A 19672-nucleotide genomic window follows, 5' to 3' on the forward strand; every position below is an offset into this window, starting at 1 on the left:
GATCCCAGGGTGAACCAAGCATGAACACTCAGTTCTCCAGGGATAGCTGGGGCTGCTTTTCTCATTTTTCCCCGCCGTCTTGGGACTATCCCGACCTCCGAGGGCATTTATTTATTTATTTATTTATTTAATTACATTTATATACCGCCCCACAGCCGAAGCTCTCTGGGCGGTTTACAACATTTAAAAATAGTAAACATTAAAAGTATACAATTTAAAAAACACACACACACACAAATAAAAAACAGTATAAAAACAACAGTATCCATTTAAAAACAACAATTGTGGGGTCCATTAAAAACAAACTTAACGTTGTTAAATGCTGTTAAAATGCTGTTAAAAATGCCTGGGAGAAGAGAAAGGTCTTGACCTGGCGCCGAAAAGATAACAATGTTGGCGCCAGGCGAGCCTCATCGGGGAGATCATTCCACAGTCGGGGCTCTCCCTCTCGGGGTCCTCCCCCTTCCCCACGAGTAGTGGGGCTCAGGAAACAGGCACAGAGCTGTGCTGGGGGAGTCCGTGGGCATCAGGGGGTGAGGGGGAGAGCATTTTTGCCATCTTTGAGATGGCGCTCGGCGTCTTCCAGCACCGAGTTTGTTGTGATTTTTTAAAAATAATAATAATAATCTCACCTTCGCCAGGATTGTGCCTGCACAATTGTGCAATTGCACAAATGTCTCCTCTTTTTTTTAAAAAAATGTTGCCCCAGACTGTTCCCTCTTTACTTCCGGTTGAACTCGGTGATGTGTGGCCCCTGAGGGATGAACATGGAAGTGGAAAACTCCGTGATCGTCCCTCCCTACTCCCTAAAGGGCTGTAGGGGTAGATCAGTGGTTCCCAAACTTTTTCAGGTCACCGCCCCCTTGCTTCCACAAACTCATGCCCAGTGCCCCCTACCCTACACTATAAAATCATTATTCAGAATAGCGGTTTTCAACGACCCACTAAGGAAGATAATAACAATAAAATTCAAAACAGTAACAATTAATTGAATATTTATTCAAAATCCGATTACATTTTTTAGTTTATTCAATTAAGCATAATTGATGAACTTGATCCAGTGATGTCATCTTTTCAAAGTCTGATAGTCATTCAGCAAGAATATTAGATATCACATTTAGTAACTAGGGTAGAGTACCTCACTATTCTGTAAATTCTTAATGCGATGGATGGGCTTGATGAAGTGATACCAGTTTCCCAATGTCTGGTTTAAAGTCACTTAACATGAGTCTTAAATCACCACGTTTAGTAATCTGGAGTCGATTTCTTTGCTTGGAGAGAAGTAGGCAGACCCCACTAAAACCACATTCCACCAAATATGAAGTTGGAAATGCAACCAGGAGCTTCTGAACCACTCTTCACAGTGCAGGATAGTGATCAGAAATTTCCTTCTGTAACCAAAACTCCTGGTACGGAAAAGACCACCTTGAGCGTCCCCCTGCCACCCCCTTGCCTCTTAACGCCCCCTTATGCAATCCCACCGGCCCCAAGGGGGCGGTACCACCCACTTAGGAACCACTGGTGTAGATGAACCCTCTGTCTGTCAAGTGAGCAAGTGGTGGCAATGATGAGAAAGAAAAGGAGGAGCAAAGGCAGTTGGTGAAATTGACCATGAGAAGGTAGACTCACCAAGGGAGGAGGGCCATGGAGGGTGTCTTCTCCAAGAGCCATCCAAAACCTGGAGCCGACGCTGCATTATGGAGTATTATGGAGAGTCTCATATTTTTATACAATACATAGGAGGGCAGCTGAAAAGAGGAATTCTAAACAATAAGGCCAGAAGGAAATTCAACGCAGAAAGGAATGATAGTGACAATCACATTATTAAAAGTGCCCATCCACAGTGGAGTTGTTGCCGATAACACAAATATCCTGCACTAGGTAAGCTAGTTAACACATGTAGTTTGATAACAACCCATTATCCTGATTCAGGCCTCTGGGAATTGAATTAAACCCGTTGGTGAATTCTCACTCTAATCTCCCTTGGAAGTACAAGGACGGGCATCAGCCATTAGGGAACAGACCATCAAATGGAAGGCTGGGGAAGGGTCTTGGAATAGAAAGATGCCCCCCCTTATCCCCCAGGGCTCCCAGGGCAGCCATGCAAGCATGTGAATTTGAGGTGCTGGGCAAGCCAGAGATTTGACCTACAAGGTTCCAGCTCACTGGAAAGTGCTCCTGCATAAAACCTGTTGAAATATCTCTTGCTGGTCCTCGCCCAGCTTGAAAAACCAGGCCCTTTTGCTCACACCAGGACATTTTCCTGGACACGGGCTATTTCCTGCCTTGATAACAGCAGCTTCCCCTCCCATCCACCCTCCCCGGACCCTGACATTATCTCACCAAAACACAGCTTTTGGGGAGGAGGGGGGCATCACCCCTTATCTGACTGTTCCACAATGGCTGCCCCTCTTCCACTGACTCCATTTCACGTCAGCTCAGAAATCTTGTTGGCATAAGTCAGAGGTACAAACGGTAAGGAAGGTGACAGACGTCAACATTTACAATGCGGGAGAGGCAGAGACCAGGACAAGCAAATCAACACATTTGGGGGTCAGAAAGCCTCGTAATCCACTGTCAACATGCTGGCTGGCTGGAGGCCGTCCGGAGGTATTTTGGTGCCTGAGGCAGAAGAGCCAAACTGGGCCGCAGCCTCTCCTGTGCAAGAACGACGACGGGCATTTATTTTATTTACATCAACATTTATATCCTGCATTGATACGATACTCAAGTCATACGCAAGATGGTTCCAAAATAAAAATACAAACCATCAAACCCTCAGCAATGCAAACAATAAGAAAACAGTGATGAAACAGCATCAGAAAAAGAAAGAAAATGTGTACCCTCAGCCCAGTTCGAGATGTCCCCGCCAAGTCTGGATGACATTCCATGGGCTTTGTTTCATGAATAACAAATTCGTTAAGTCTTTAAGGTCGCAAAGGAGAGAAACATGATGCAAAATAGTTCATTCACAAGAAGTTTATTCACAAGAAGCCCTTTGTGACCTACTTTGGAAGCTCACCTCGTCCTGTTTTAAATCTTTAAGGCACCACATATTTCTGTGGGTTTCGTTGTTGTTTTGCTGCAACAGACTAATATGGATTTCCAGAGGATTTCTGGTCTGTTGCAGCAACCAACCAACCCCAAAGAATTATGTGGCTCCTTGGGGTGCAATCCTATGCATGTTTAGACAGAAAAAAAGTCCTGCAAAGTCCTCCAAGATGCTGGCTGTGGAATGCTGGGACGTGTAGTCTAGACCTAAGGTTTATCTCTGGATCATCCAGGAGTCAACCCTGTTCATCTAGGTGACACCCAGGGGATCCAGTGCTCAGGCAGGGGCGAACCCTGGATGATCCCAGGATAAACCTTAGGTCTAGCTGTGGCCCCAATGTGCATAGGATCGCACCATAGAAGAAATAACAAATTTGTTATGGCCCGGACTTCCCTGGAACAAAGCCGATGGAACGTCCTACTAAGTCGGCAACATCTGCCTGGATGTTGGATGCACATCTGTCTGTCTCCTATTCATGGCATCCAATCTCAGCGGCCTGGGGTGGCGGCCCCATCTTGTCTCTTGGTGAGGAAGCAGTGGTTCAAACCACGCTCTCAGGGCAGCGTACTTAATCCCGACCAACACGCATAGCTGGGATTTGCTAGACACAGAATAAACAGTTGCTGAGACTGCTAAGCCCCAAGGTAACCAAATGCAAGACAATTACTTTCTTTTATTTGTCAGAGAAACACCCGTAAATCTGCATTCAAACTTTGAGATGCTGCCAGGTTTAGGTCTTTGGGAGTTCCAAGGTGAGGGACGTTGCTGCTCCTCTTTGGACGGTGTGTTTGCGATGCCTGCTCCTCACCCCTCTGACACCATCATCAGGTGAGGGCTCTTTTACCAGGATCCCTCTCTGGAGGTGCAAGCAAATCGTAGAATAGGCACAGACTTCTTGCTGCAGGCCAGAAATCCAGGTATTGGATGCATTTCAGAGAAAGCTGGGTTTTCATCAGTCCAGGATCTCAGCACACAGTGAGGGGCCCATAGCGACCTTCCCTAACTTGGGGCCCTCCAGATGCTCTGGACCGCAGCTCCTATTGTTTGGCTGGGAATGATGGGGCTTGCAGTCTAACGCGTTTGAGGGCACCAGGTCGGGGAGGCTGATGGCTATGGGATGAATTCACAGGAAGTGACCTTAACTTTGCAGCTGGGAGCCAAAGGCTAAACAAAGATTAAGTAGCCCTCGGAATTCGCTTTTAACTCAGGAAAAAGGAAAGCTTGCAAAAAGTGAAGCAATTGTTCCCTTCGCCTGCAAAATCCAGGAAATGTCCAGCTGGAGTATCGGAGGAAGTCTTTTGTCAAGTTTTTGCCCATTGTCAGCTGCTTAAAAGTCCAAAATTGTTGTTAATTACTATCCTGCCCTTCCTCTAAGAAACTTGGGGATGCGTACATGCTCCCCACAACACTTTTATCCTCGCAACAACCTTGTGAGGTAGTGACTGGGCTATTTCACCCAGCGAGGTTTGTGGCTAAGGGCTTTTCTACATGAGGCATTGATCATGTCCTCATGGTGGTTTATGTGTTCTTTTGATGCTGTCATGACCTTCCTATTTCAATTCTATGTCTAACCAGCACTTTCAGCTAATTTTTTAAGAGCAGAGAAAGTGTGGCATTTAATTGTGAAAGCAAAAGGGATTTCCTCTTGTGTATTTGTGCTATTCTACTACATCACAGCGCCACTTAGAGGTTATGTAGCAGAAAAGCAGGAAAGTAAACACTCTTCGTGTAATACTCAGATATTAATTCTGTAATGAAACTGAAAGGAGATAAAGTGGATTGATAGATGCTTTACAGTCTAGTGTAGGATCTATATGTTATGTTAAGAAGGGCTTTTTTAAAAAAAAAACATACTTAATGTTGATCACTGAATTTCTCCAGAAAAAAAAGCCACATGGAACCCCATCCAGACTGAGACTGCAGCACATCAGGAGGAGGGGCTTAAACCTTTCCTTTCTGTGCTGGTTTCCCCCAAGGAAAAAAATATTTAATTTATTTAAAAGATGTATAGGTCACCTCTTAAGGCAGATACTCTTGTCCAGGGCCTGGAAATTCTTTAATTTCCTTATCACTCCCAAGTAGGTGTACAAAATTTGAACCACACAACACAATAAACCAACTAAGACACAATTAATTAATTGTTTTGTAATATTGAAAGACCCCTTGAAAAGATATTGCATCCTGAAAGTCGGGTAAAGATTTTAAATACATAACACATACAGGTGTGCTTTTCCTTGGTCCCATACACAACAATGTTTATACCATTACAATATACCAGCCTTCTCCAAATTGGTGCTCTCCAGATGTATTGGACTACAAGTCCCATCAGGGGTTCAAAGCCCATCTGGAGGGCACCAGATGCAGAAGGCTGCAATAGCCAGTGTGGTGTAGTGGCTAAAGTGTCGGACTGGGAGTCGGGAGATCCAGGTTCTAGTCCCCACTCAGCCATGGAAACCCACTGGGTGACTTTGGGCCAGTCAAAGACTTTCAGCCCAACCCACCTTACAGAGTTGTTGTTGCGAGGATAACAATGGAGAGGAGGAGGATTATGTATGCCTCCTTGGGCAACTTGAGAAGAAAAAAGGCACGATATAAATGCAATAATAAATAAATAAATATACAATGTCTGCATGACAGTAACAACAACAACAAGAAAAACATTTTTGTCTCTAGTAATAAAAGAGGATGTGCGTCTTTCCCCCTGTCTGTCAAAGCCATTGTGCCAAAACTATGAAACCTAGAAACCTGAATCGTGGCATGCACCCTGAAGGGACCCTTATTTTGTTTTTGTTTGCTCTTAAACAGAGTTCTATGGCTCTTCCCTCCTCTCTGCTGTGGGGCATTCCCCCTCAAGGGAATGGAGTGGACTGATCCCTCCTTCAGCGAATTATAGGGATGTACCATGGCAAGGAATATCTAGGGGTGCCAGTGGACGTGGCCAGGGCTGGTGCCAGACTATTTTGCACCCTAGGCTATTTTCACACCCACACACCCACACCCACACAAAATGCCAACTTCAATTTTTAAGAACGTATGTTTCCTGGAAAAAATAAGAAGCACAAAACTTGAAACTGCTAAATTTATTTTAAAGTGCAAGAAATACGTCATGCCAATTATAGCAAACAAATTGGAAAGGAACGTCTATGGGTCTAAAATGCATTATTTAATAGGAATATCACCTCCAAATCATCCCCCCCAACTCACATGCGTGCGCACACACACACTCAGCATCACTCACTCCAAACAAACACACGCATGAACACATGCATTCACTCAAAGACCCCATGCACCCCATTCACCCATATTCTCTCCCTCTCTTTCGGGCGCGTTCCGGAAGTCCGAACGTGGAGCCGCCTCATGCCCACCCCAGCGTCCCTGGCTTCGCTTTGGCTGGGTGGGCGCGGGGTGCCATCTCGCCCGCCCAGGCCCAGCTGAATCCTCGGACCGGGCTATCTCACAGCCAACGTGTGTGAGTGCTGCACTGTGCCTTGCGCCCCTCTTAGCTTGGCGCTCTAGGCGGCCGCCTGAGTGGCCTCTATGGTAGCACCGGCCCTGGACATGGCTTCGTTTGGATGGGGTGGGCACAATGTGGTATGCAAAGTCTGTTTGCTGGTTACAAATATTGCAATATTAAAAATACAAAACGTTCAGAACACAACTCACCAGTACGTATTATATTATTTAAAAAGAAGAAAGGTCACAGAGATGGCTGCTAGTCCTGGTGGTTTTGTGTATCAGAGGTAGTAAGCCTGTGTGCACCAGTTGCCGGGGAACATGGGTGGGAGGGTGCTGTTGCACCCATGTCCTGCTTGTGGGTCCCTGCTCGACAGCTGGTGGGCCACTGTGTGAACTGAGTGCTGGGCTGGATGGACCCTTGGTCTGATCCAGCAGGGCCCTTGTTATGTTCTTCGGTTGATCATAAACAAAAGTGCTTTTGGATTCAGTCGTATACATATTTAGACAGAAAAACGTCCTACAATTCCCACCATACTGTCTGGGAGTTGTAAGACTTTTCTCTGCTTCAACACGCACAGGATTGCACCCTTAATTATAATTAATTTATTCCTATCTCATCCCTAGACGAACGTGAACAGCAACCCATTCCTGCTGATGGAGGCAAAACTACAAGCCCCAGCATGCCAAGCGAGAGGAGGCGGGTTTACAGACGCAGGGAGGCGCGGCAACGAATTGAATTTAACCAATAGCAGAAGGCGGAGGGCAGTTATGGGCGGGGTCGGAGGGAGGTGCGCGCTGCGATTGGCTGGAGTGAGAAATGAGGGCGGTGCCCTGAGGCGGGGAGGCTGGAGCCTGGCTCCGCGGCGCGGGCGGCTCGACCAGAGCGGCTTCGGCAACCGGAGGGAGCGGATCTGTGTCGAGACACGTCAGGCGCACCCGGGCAGGGCTCATGGATGGCTGAGCGGGCGAGGTGCGTGCACTGCTCCGGGTGGAAGGAGAGAGAGAAAGAAACGGTTAATTCGGATTAGGGGGGTGGGGGTACGGAACGAGAACGCCCAATCCGGATTCGGCAGGGCGTGTAATGTCCGTTGGCCAATCCGAAGTGGCCGGGGGGGGGGGGGCTTTTGCCTAACTCGAGGCGAAAATTAAAGGCGAAGCGAATCTTAATCCGGATTGGGGGAACCCAAGTGGAGTCTCCACACTACTGCTTTAAAACGGTTTATAACCGTAGTGACAACTGTCGGGGTCCAGGGCACACTCCATCTACAGGTTTCAAACCGTTTTCAGAGTGTCATATCCTATTTGGTGTAGATCTGGATTGCAGAAGACGTGTCCCAAATCCCCTCCTGCCTGGGATGGGGCTCTGCATGGCGCAGCTGGGTTGCCATCGCCAGCCTGAATGGGTGTGCTGGAGTTGATGATGGCTGTCCAAAATCTGCACTTCCACGCCAGTAAACGGTGTTTGAGAAGCGCGGCACTTCCTAATTCGTTGATGATGTTCCAGCCGGACACCTTTGGGAACCTCTGAAACTCGGCACGGTTGCAGTTGCTGGAGTGGGCCCCGGGCGCTCTGATTTAGCAGGAGTGCAAAGGAAGACCCTGCAGGGCAGCCCTCCTTTATCTGGTGCCCTCCAGATGTGTTAGATTGCAACTCTCATCATTCCCAGCTGTAGGCTGGGAATGATGGGAGTTGCAGTCCAACATATCTGAAGGGCATAACTCCAAGGCAGGTTCATTTAAAGGCGGTCTGATTTTTAGGGGTCTGACAGCCCTGGGATCACTGGAACTCACGGGCCAGGCTGGCAGTTCCTCTTATTCTGCGTCCCCGCGGTCCGTCTTCTGAATGAAGCCTGTGGCGGTGGTGATGTCTACAGGCGATGGAGCCTTTTCCTTGGTGCATTTTTTGTTCCACCCTTCTTCTTCCAGAGCGCTTAGGAGGGCCCTCCCAAATGCCAAGGTGCTCCAGATGTTTTGGACTCTGACTCCCATCAGCTCCAGGCAGTATGGCCAACGGTTGAGTGGTGGGAGATGTCCCCCAAAGCATCTGGAAGGCACCAGGTTTGGCTTGGGAGGATGTCTGTGGGTAGCCCATTTTATCCTCGCAACAACCCTCCGAGGGTGGCTAAGTGGCGAGATAGCAACCGACTTCAGCAGGTTTGAGGGCTTAGCAGGGATCAGCCGTCAATGTTCCCAGGGTCAAGATCAGGTGTTAGTATCTGTGTTTAAGAACCTAAGAAGAGCCCTGCTGGAGCAGACCAAGGGTCCATCCAGTTCAGCGTTCTGTTCACACAGTGGCCAGCCAGCTGTCGACCACAAGCTGGGCTCGGAGCAACAGCACCCTCCCACCCACGTTCCCCAGCAACTGGTGTACATAGGCTTGCTGCCTCTGATACTGGAGGTAGCCCATAGCCATCAGGACTCGTAGCCATTGACAGCCTTCTCCTCAATGGCTACTAGTTTAATTCCTGATTAATTCCTATCAGTCTCTTGTTATGTTGCTGCAGGACATATATGGCGATGTGCATGGCAGTGACACCATCACAGTTAAGCACCCCAGCATTCGTCATCCCCAGTTAATTGCCCTTACTTGTGAGTAAATTCCGCAGACTTCCGTGAGGCTTGTTCCTGAGTCAGTGCTTTCAGCGCTGCGGCGTAACCGTCGGGCGGCTGAGTGGGCGGGTGGGCTGGCGGCTTGCCTCCCCGGCGCTTTGGAATGGATCCGTGTCTCAGCTGGCTGGGAAGCCCTCTTCCCCATGCCAGGAGAAGCCGGGGGTGTGTTTTGGAGGCTCCTTGCCTGGCTTGAAAAGCAAGGAGAGGGCTCCGTCTGTCTGGGCTGCTTTTAGAGTCTCAGATCAGAGTTTCCTGGAAGTCAGTGGGTAGGGATGGGGGCACCGTTGCCATGAGCTTAGCCCGGCTGCCTCTGGATGGTCTCCGGTTCCAGTGCTGGGATTAGCAGCCTGTGAACCAGCTGCTGGGATCCCATTTGCCTTTCAACACCCGTTTAATGAGCCCCGGGAGAGGATCTCCGCTTATTATTTTCGCCTCTCTCCCGCCTCCTGCCCTGACACGGCTGTGGTTTGTTCTGTTCTAGGATTCCTCTTGCGCCTCAATCCTGAACTCGCCACCCTCTCTGAGACGGCACACTTTGGCGGCAGAGACTCCTGAGCTTTTTTGAAAGGGAGCCGAGCCGAGTCCCGGAGAAGCCGGCATCATGTCCGCGGAGGCGCTTTTGAGCATGGATGAGGGGACCCTCCGGAAACTGGTGAGTTCCTCCCGGGGATGCTGCCCTGTGGAACGCGTCTGCAGAACGCAGCAGAGGAAGTGGGAACTTCTGGTGATGGTGGTTGACGGTTTGGGGCTCAGGAGCTGTAAGCAAAATGAGAAGTCCCCCGCTCCTTGGTTGTTGCAGGGAGAGCACAAGCGGCTTCCCAGAAGTTGGGATGTTTGGCTGCAAGATGGGTGTTTTTATTATTTTACTTGTTTTTATTTTGCACAGTTTATTTTGCACAGTTATTTTGCCCACCTTTCTTTCACCAGGGGGTTCTTAGGGGTTCTCTCACCCAGACACTGATCAGGGCCAGACCTGCTTAGCTTCAGCAAGGGGGGTGTTTTCTGCGCCCCCAGACCATGTCTGCGGGTGTCAACAGGTGAACATTTTGAACTGCTGTGTACTGAACCAGCCCCTCTAACTCAGTGTGGTCCAGTTCTGATCAGCAGTGGATCTACAGGGTCTCAGGCTGAGAGAGGTCTTCCCAGCCCTCGAAGTAGGGATATTGGAGAAATCAGAAATGGACTGAAAGGAGTTCGGATATCTTGTAATCCGGTCTGTGGATTTTGCACTGAGCTGGCATCTGCGAGTCAGGCGAATTCCGTGGATGCGCATCTTTAAGAAAAAAGAATCCGAAATGTACATAAATAAATTCATAGGCAAAACTGCAAGCTAGATGAAGAACATTACATGAGTCACCAATATAAATTCTGTAAATTGTTATGTAAATATTTCCATAACTTGCTTTGAATTTATTTATGTAATTTTCTGAGCGGGGGGAAAAATCTGAATTCGTGAGTTTGGGAACGACGGACCTCAAAACTCCACCCAATCCATGGAACTCCTGTGGAACGGATTAAATACAACCTGGACACCCCTACGTCCATCTAAGGTCCTTTAACTGGGGATTGAGCCTGGGCCTTCTGCATGTGGAATAGGGGCTGTACCACTGAGGCACAACCTGTAAAAGAAAGGGTGATTGTGGACAGGGATGTGATATGCATTAGTTGTAGCTTGTGATGACGGCAACTTTGGAGAAGGTGATCTGGGGGGAATGCTCACAGCAGCAGATTTTCTGGGACCCTTCCCTGAAAGCTCCATCTTTCACTTTCTTAAAAAAGCAAGTCTCTTGTCCTTTTGCTGACAAGATTATGGGGGAAACGATACAGGCAGCATTACTACCCTATTACTCATTAAGAAATTGATTTTTAGATCAAAGCCATGATGAGCATTTGGCCTTTGTATTTCAGTTTATGTTAAGATTCCAGTTCTATTTCGTTAACACTTGATTTGATCAATTAAACACATTCGTGTGCGTTTGGAGCAGCCTTGGCCAACCTGGTGCCCTTCAGATGTGTCAGGCTGCAATATGTTGGGCTGGCCGGGGATGATGGGGGTTGCAGTTCAGCACGTTTGAAAAACACCAGGTCGGAGAATGATGATCTAGGCAGCAATCTTGTACCCTCTTACCTGGGAGTAAATACCATTGAACTTACTGGGGCTCACTTTGGCACAGACATACATAGGGTTGCTTTGTCAAAACAAATCCAGGTTTCGGTTGGTTTGCGCCAACTTGCAGTGCCCCGTCGCCGCAACGTTTCTGAGCGCGTGATCGTGGAATTCCAAAACATCCATGGCGCTGTCCATTGAGGGCCCTTAGGCTGTTTGGGATCTCCGTGGCCAGGAGCAGTTGAGCTCTGAATACACGTGGCAAAGGAGCAACCATGGGATTGGGTGGGATTGGCTTCCAAGAAACATTTTTTGGCCCACTGTAGGAGACAGGATAATGGATTTGATGCATGTTTGCTCCGACCCGGGGTCTCTTAGATTCTTGCTTTAGCCCTCTCTTGCTCGCGTATCTTTCTGATCACTCTTAGGTGTGAAAATAGCTGTGCTGGATGCTTACACCTTTATTTAACATTCCTTTATGGTAAGGTATTTTAGCTAGAGAGACCATATGAGGCCCCAAAAGATGGAAATTGGGAAGGTCCCTCCAGTTAGTTGTGGTGGGTTCCTTCTGCCACATTGGGCCATCAGGTTCTCTCTCACCACATTTTAAGCCTATGCGACAGGGTCTTGCTATTTACTGTTTTACTCTGTACAGCACCATGTACATTGATGGTGCTATATAAATAAATAAATAATAATAATAATAATAATAATAATAATTCTGTGATTCAATTACATCCATATTTATTTATTTATTTATTTATTACATTTCTATACCGCCCAATAGCCGGAGCTCTCTGGGTGGTTCACAAAACCATCCTTGCTGGTCTTCCCAGTGGCTTCCTGCTCTAAGTTGGAATTGGGATCGGGAGCGTGATGTAGCTGTCTTAGCTGCTGCCCGGGTGCAGGATTTTGCTGCCGTAACACCAGTGTCTCTCTGCTCCAGAGGGGGATGATTTGAGTATGCTTTGGTGAATTCAGAGTCTGTCTTTTGTGCATTTGGTTCCATGGCACTCTGGTGTTGGACGTGTCCTCCTGCGCGGAGGAATCGCCGTACTCTGTGTAGACACAACATGTGTGCGTGCCTCTTTATCCTACCCTTCTTCCAAGGGTAATGTATATGTGCCTTCTCCCTTTTTAATCCCCACCACAACCCTGCAAGGTAGGCCAGGCTGAGCGAAAGATGGCGACTGGCCTCAGGGACACCCAGCCATGGTCACGGCTCTGCATGGATTTGAATTCTGGTTCCTTTGGTCCCTGTTGGACGCTCTAAACCACCAAACCACACTGGGTCTCCGCTTTATGTTATCAGAACGGTGAAGGTTGCCATCCTATACCTGGCAGTAAGCCCTGTTGAATTCAATGGGACTCCTGAGTAAAGAGACATGTTTAGGATTGTACAGTTAGTCATTTCTGCACATGGGTCTCAACGTGTATAATTCTGCCTCCTGCAATGCAGGCTTTCATATACACCTGCCTCCTCTTTTTCTGCTGGTTCTCACTCTTGTCAAAATGTAGGCTGCGAACTCCTTGGGGTGGGGACCTGCCGTCTCTGTCTGTCTGTGCGGTTCCATAAAGTGCTGTGCACAGGGCACCATAATGATTGTAGTGAATGGTGATTTTGGAAAAAGGAAAAAAAGGACTTTGGGAGTTATTTTTGAGAAGGAAGGATGTGATGGAAGAGAGAGGGTCTTAACTATTCATGTAGGGGGTGGGGTAGAAACTTTTCCTGGTCAAAATGAAAGTGCCTGCTTTTACGGTGCTCATTTCCAGGATAACTCGGTTCTGTACTTTGAAAGAACGTACTCTCTCTTATGAGCCTGCCCGTACTTTAAGATCTTCTGGAGAAGCCCTTCTTTCAGTCTCACCATCTTCACAGGCACGCTTGGTGGGAACATGGGAGAGGGCCTTCTCGGTGGCTGCTCCGGTGCTCTGGAACGCTCTTCCCGGGAAGCTAGCCTGGCTCCCTCCTTGATGGGCTTTCGGAAGCAGGCTAAAACTTTTTTGTTCCAGCAGGCCTATGGAGAATAATCCGGCCCTCCATCTATGTTAACGTCTTATAATTTTGTTGTGTATTTTAAACGCTTATGTTCCCCCCCCCCCCCAATGTATGTTTTAAACTTTGTAAGGCCGCCTTGAGGCCCAGCACTGGGCAAAAGGTGGGATACAAATAAATATAATAATAATAATAATAATAATAATAATAATAATAGAGCAGTTGCCCAGGAGGTGAGGAATGCACGAAGCCCTGAGTGGACCCCAAGGTGGAGTGGGGCCACAGCACTGGAGAAAGAGGGATTTCACCCTTCTTCCCAAACCCCCCTATTTTTGTGATGTAAATACCTTCCCCAACCCCAGCTGTTCGTTCTATTAGGGAAAACTTTGGGGCACACGTTCTGTTGTTGTTATTATCATCATCATCATAATTTATTCAATCTACACCCTGCATATCTACAAAATACTCTTGGTTTCTTTCCAAAAGGGCCAGTAGCAGTTTGGGGTGTTGGTTAACATTAGGAGCACAGGGCAAGGGAAATGGCCCCTCCCCCCGCCCCCCAAAATCCCCCAGTGACACAGAATTGATCCATGGTTGAATCTCCTTCTCCTTTATTTATTTTTATTTATTGTTTGGTTTCTATCCTGCCCCTTTTCCTCTTGCAAGGAGCCCAGGGCAGCTCACGTATTCCTCCTCCTCTCCATTTTATCGTCACAACAACCCTGTGAGGTGGGTTAGGCGGAGAGTCAGTGACTGGCCCAAAGTCACCCAGAGGGGACTAGAACCCGGTTCTTCTGAATCCCAGTCCAGCACTTTAACCACCACACCATGCTGGCTTAACCCCCCCGCCCCCCAAAAAAACCCAAGCCATGGTGAATGGGGAGCATGGATCTCCAGCATTTCAACTACTTTGACCCTAAGGAGTATGACTAAAATACTACTTTCCCTATCAGTTGTGCCCCATTCATAGTGAGGAATGAGCAGCAAATGGGGGCGGGTAAAACCATGTGTCCCAGCTTCCCTCTGCTGGCCCCTCCCAGATATGTTGGACTGTAACTCCCATTTTCCCCAGCCAGCATAGCCAACGATGGAGCCTACCTTACAGGGTTGTTGTGAGGAGGGAGTGGAGAGGAGGAAGTGATCATGTACTCCAGCTTGGGCTCCGTGGCGGAAAGGCAGGGTGTACGTGGAACAAATGAGCCAAGTTGCAGTCCAGCACATCTGGCGGGGCACCAGGTTGGGGAAGGCGGGTGGATTGAAGCCCTTGGGAAAATCATAGTGATTAATAATAATAGGCTTCTGCGGCTAGGAGGGCTGCGAGCCCCTGTGCCAACAGGAGGAGCCTCGCCCTATAAATGCCTCCCCTGTTCTGTGCCGGGAGGCTCCGTTGGGATCTTTTCATCCTCGGTTTTGTCCCGCAAGGCTTGGCCAAGCTGACCGTTCGTTGGTCTTTGAAAAGGAGCGGCTCCTTTTGACTCACCTGCTCCTTGGGCCTGGAGCCGTTGAGAAGGGGCCGATGGGCTCGCACAAGGGCTCTTTGTGTGGCTTCCCAGATGTCCCCCCCTTTCCCCCCCTCTTGCTGCGCAGCGGAGGTGAAGGGTGGCCATAATTTTTTCTCTTTGGCCCTGCCCTGCCTGGAAGGGGCGGTGCATCATTCAAACTTGAAGGAGGAGGTTTCAAGAGCCGGCTGCTCCGTCGGGGCTCTTTTTTGCTGTTCCGGAGAAGCTTCTGCTAGTGGGTCAGGGATAATGGGTGTTGTAGTCCACCATCTGGAGACCTTCATCAGGCCAAGCCCAGGTTCTTCAGCTGTGAGCCCCCGCTGCCAGTTAGCCCCCCAGCCACGATGGGCGGAGCCTGCCTTGCACTGAATTGGATCGTTGCCTCGTTTGGCCTGCTCTGACTGGCAGCTCTCCTCCAGCCTTTCCCTGTGCTACTCGCTGAAATCCTGGAAACTGGAGACCCCAGGAACCTTCTGCACGCGAAGCAAGGGCTCTGCCACTTCAGCCAAGGCTTTGGCCCAAAGGATTCATTTCTTGGTGGTAGGCAGGGCCAGGACAACCTTGCTTTTAGTCCCCAATTACTCTCTTTCTCTTGCTTCCCCCTTAATTGTGTGGCCATTAGTCTTAGAGAAAAGATCCTGCTCACAGAAATGTAAAGTAAAGAGAAGTTTATTTGTGTAGCCAGAGCCATTACAAACATTATATATAATCAAATAAAACAGAATAATCAAATATGTTACAAATATATAAGATTACATTACAAGAACAAAATCATCCAAAAACATTGTTCTATAGACTCTGTTCAGTCACAACTTAAAACCTGATCATCATCATTAAAAAACTTCCTCCTTAAAATTGATGCTTTAAAGGCAAAACAGGCTACTTTTTCAGAAATGGATGGAGTAGTATCCCTCAATAAAATTTTTATCAGGTATGAATCAGGCCTAGTAGGTATAAGACCTTGGTCTTTAAACAAGGCAATTCTTACATCTTTATAAATTGGGCAGACAAGCAAGTAGTGAGTTAAATCTTCAACTATATTAGATCCACATGGTCAAACTCTTTCCACCATGGGGATCTGTTGGTAGCATCCCTGAATCACTGCTGAATGGGAACTTTTTTCCCTAAGTCTCAGTGTTGTCCTCCGTCCGTCCCCTTCCAGTTTCAAGGATAGTGATAGCGGCCCGTGGGTTGAGGAGGGTTAATTCCCCAAATTCCCCCAACCCTCCAAAGGTGGCAATGAGATCTGGAAAAAGGCCCCATTCACAAGAATGGGATCTTTTTTTTCAAAGGTTAATTGTGCCACAGGAAGGGGTCGGGGACTGGATTGAAACTCCCACCCCTGCAAGCTAAGTTTCATGATTTAAACTTCATTCCTGGGGGGAGGGATCTACACTACTGCTTTTAAAGCACTTTGAAAACGTTTTGAAAACTGTATATGCAGTGTGTCCTGGGCCCCAACCGTTGTCAAAACTGTTATAAAGTGCTTTAAAGCAGTAGTGTAGATTCCCCCCTCCTCCGGTTCGTCCGTCCTCTAAAGGGCTCAGGGCTGCATACACGGCTTTCCTCTCTCCTCCCATTTTGTCCTCATGATAACTCCTTCGGAGCCGGCTTTTCACAGAGGAGAGAGAGTAATGCTGGATTTAATTATGTGATTGGAGGGTATTGGTGGCTACATCCCCACCAGTGGTTATTTGCAGGGCAGGGCAACATGAGAACAGATTTTGCACACAAGGGTCATGCAGCGCCTGTCCTTTGCTGCCTAAAAGAAACGTAGAGCTCTCTCTTGTAAAACTTCCCTCCCTGGTCGCCTGGAAGAAAATTGCTGCTCGCCAGAGGTAACCAAGAGAGCAGGTCTAGGCAAACCCTATGGGAACGGGTCAATGCAGATGTTGCCTGCAGCTGAAACTGCCTTCACGGTGGCCCCCTCCCAGCCCCTGAGCGTGACAGGTTTGGGGTTCAAATTTGGGCTCAGCCATGGCAGAGGTAAGCCTCCGTTCTCACGGCCTGAGCTCTGCCCGATTTGCAATTTCGGGATAATATTCATCGATGCTGCTTGGCCCTTGTGTATGACAATTGTGCACGAAGCACTTTGAACATTTGAAACGAGCTATTATAAATGCTAACTGGGCTTGTTTATCTTTTTCCCTACCGTGAAGGACACTTTGTCCCACGTCCTGCTTCCGGGGGACGGGGACGGGGACGGGACTGTTTCTCCCTTCCCCCCCCCCGCCCCGATTTCTAGGTGCCAGAGGCAGGTGGCTGACAAAACTATAATCAGCAAAATGTTTCTTTTATCACCAGTTCTTCCGTTTATTTGCACAGGAGAAACGATGCTTGTCCTTTTGCTGCCGCAGGTGGTTGGTTGCACTGCACTGACTTCATAGGCAAAAGGGCCCAGCCTGTGAGGGGCGTGAAATAGAGTCCACAAACTCACTTTGTGTCCTTCGATGCAGGAGCCAAGAAAACGTGGCCCTAGAGGCCCTTTAAGCTCTTGGTCACACCTACCTAATGCCCGGTTTTCGTTATCCCTCCCTCACCCCTGAATTCCTCCCAGAACAGGATTATCTTGCCTCAAGCTGAGAACAGTGCGGCTATCATGCACTACCCTGCTAATTCAGATGTGCAAACAATGCGCTATCTCCTTCGGCTACTCGGCATGGTGCAAATAAAACCCTTTCTCCTGTGGGGAGTCTTGTGTGGTGCGAAGCCGCAAGCCCGAAGTGAGCGCATTTGTGGAAAGCAAGGATGGGCAACCTCTTTCAGTCCGAGGGCCGGGTTCATTTTCTGAGCAGCGCTCTGGGGCCTCTGTCCAGTGGTGGGGCGGGGCAAAAGGGGAGGGGCCAGAGTAGGAAGAAAATAGCAGCTTATTGTCTGCCAGTAACAGAGCGTCAGGAGGGGCATTTCAACCTTGCCTGGGTTAAAAAAAAAGTTCAAAACTGGGTAACCGCCAAATAATTGGTGCTGTGGGGAAAGGGGAAAGACCTCAGGAGGGCCAGGTTTGGCCCGCAGGCCTGAGGTTCCCCACCCTTGGTGTAAAGCAAGAGTTCATCAAAGACATAACTTGGCAGTTGCCAGTCCCTGGGCTAGACGGTGTGTGAGCTGGCTAGACGGTGTGTGAGCTGCAAACTGCGTCAGCATCTGTGTGGGCTTCCTCTTGGTTCAGTTCGAGGGTTGGTCACTTGGTGGGAAAAGCCAGCGATGTTTTTTTCCTGGGGAGAAAGGAGTTGGAGGCTCAGTTCTGGAGTCTGGGATACGCATTGCACACCTCCGGCTTTTTAAAGCCCTGGACTTGTGGATGTAATCTCTGCTCCATTCTGTGCCTTAGAACAGCGGTCCCCAACCTTTTTGGCACCGGGGACCGGTTTCGTGGAAGACAATTTTTCCATGGACTGGGGGGTGGGGTTTGAGGGGATGGTTTTGGGAAGCCCCCCCGCCCCCCCCACCCCAGCGTCCTGGCTTCGCCTCGGCTGGGCAGGCGAGATGGCGCTCTGTGCCCAGGTACGCTGGGGTAGGGGTGGGGTGAAAGCAGCTCACTTGCGCGGCCCAGTTCCTAACAGGCCACGGACCAGTACTGGTCTGCGGCCCGGGGGCTGGGGACCCCTGCCTTAGGCTATATGAAACCTGCTTCCTGCTTCAGGTGGCTAATACTGCTGAACACAACCCATATTTTTGGTGCTGCTCGTGTTTTGTGAACCACCTGGAGAGCTTCTACTATTGGGTGGTAAATAAGTGTAATAAAACAAACCAATCTTGTGAGGTTAGCATTTTACACTGTGTGTGTGTGTGTATGTGTGTGTGTGTGTGTGAGAGAGAGAGAGAGAGAGAGAGAGAAAGGAAGGAAGGAAGGTAGGTAGGTAGGTAGGTAGGTAGGTGGGCGGCCGGCTCTTCAACACAACACGCTAACCCACATTCAGTGGTTGTTTGTTGAACCAAGGGTTAGCGTGTTGTCTGAACCCAGGACATTTTCCGCAGGGTGCAATGTGGCTTTTTAACCACCCTGAACAACCGAACAACAAACCATGGTTTTTCCAGGTGGCTTGGTTGAGAAAAATAAGCCCCACTGCATGGTTAGTGAGCCACCCTGGCTGCATTCAGACAACATGCTAACATGGTTCAACAAACAACCCACCATTTAAGAACAACCCACACTCAACTGCCCCAGAGACATAGAGATGTATAAAGTTATGCATGGTGTGGAGAAAGTGCATAAGGAATCGTTTTCCTTTGCGTTTCATAATGCTAGAACCCAATGGGTATCCATCCAGTTGAACTCGGGACAGACAAAAGGAAGTCGTTCTTTCACTCAACTCAGGCTTAATTTGGGGGGTTTGCTTCCCCCAAGATTTGGACTGAGCCACTGAGTTGGATTTATTGCTTATTTTATTTATTTGTTGCATCGATATCCCGCCTATTCTTCCGAGGAGCCCAAGGCTGCATACATGATCTCCCCCACTCCTATTTTATCCTGACAACGACCCTGTGCGGTAGGTCGGACTGAGAGTCAGTGGTTGTCCCATGGTCATCCAGTGAGCTTCATGGCTGAGTGGGGACTTGAACCTGGCCCTCTCCAGTCTCACCACTATGCTACACTGGCTCTCAGGAAGGGTTTAGATGGCCTTCAAAGGGGTTAGACCCATTCATGGAGAAGGAGGAGGAGGGAGCGTAGCTCAGTGGGTAGAGCACCTGCTTTGCCTGCAGAAGGTCCCAGGTTCAATCCCAGGTAGAGCTAGGAAAGGATCCTGCCTGAAGCCCTGTAGAGTTGTGGCTGCCAATCTGTGTCGACAGCATTGGGCTAGAGGGAACCCGGGTTTGAGTCAGTATAAGGCAGCTTTATGCCCCTAGCAAGCAGAGGAAAATCCAGGGCTGGGAGCCACACTATTGAAACGGAGCCTCAAAGTTCAAAGGCAGTTTGCGGACAGACGATGGCAGAGGGCCGTTCCCTTCATGCC

General features: G+C 48.8%; 1 protein-coding gene across 5 annotated transcripts in view; it reads left to right on the forward strand.

Moving 5' to 3' along the window:
* The first annotated feature begins 7385 nt into the window (after positions 1–7385).
* SMTN (smoothelin) overlaps positions 7386–19672 on the forward strand; it is a 97304-nt gene continuing 85017 nt past the window's right edge. For 4 of the 5 annotated variants that reach the window (XM_063144260.1, XM_063144264.1, XM_063144262.1 and 1 more), the window contains exons 1-2: positions 7386–7478; positions 9600–9770. In XM_063144260.1, the coding sequence (XP_063000330.1) occupies positions 9720–9770 (51 nt within the window). In that variant the 5' untranslated portion in view covers positions 7386–7478; positions 9600–9719. Of the gene's footprint in view, positions 7479–9036; positions 9098–9599; positions 9771–19672 lie in introns of those variants that run through there. The other variant, XM_063144261.1, reaches the window with a different exon arrangement.

The sequence above is a fragment of the Elgaria multicarinata genome, chromosome 18 (genome assembly GCF_023053635.1).
Source record: "Elgaria multicarinata webbii isolate HBS135686 ecotype San Diego chromosome 18, rElgMul1.1.pri, whole genome shotgun sequence".
NCBI lineage: Eukaryota > Metazoa > Chordata > Lepidosauria > Squamata > Anguidae > Elgaria > Elgaria multicarinata.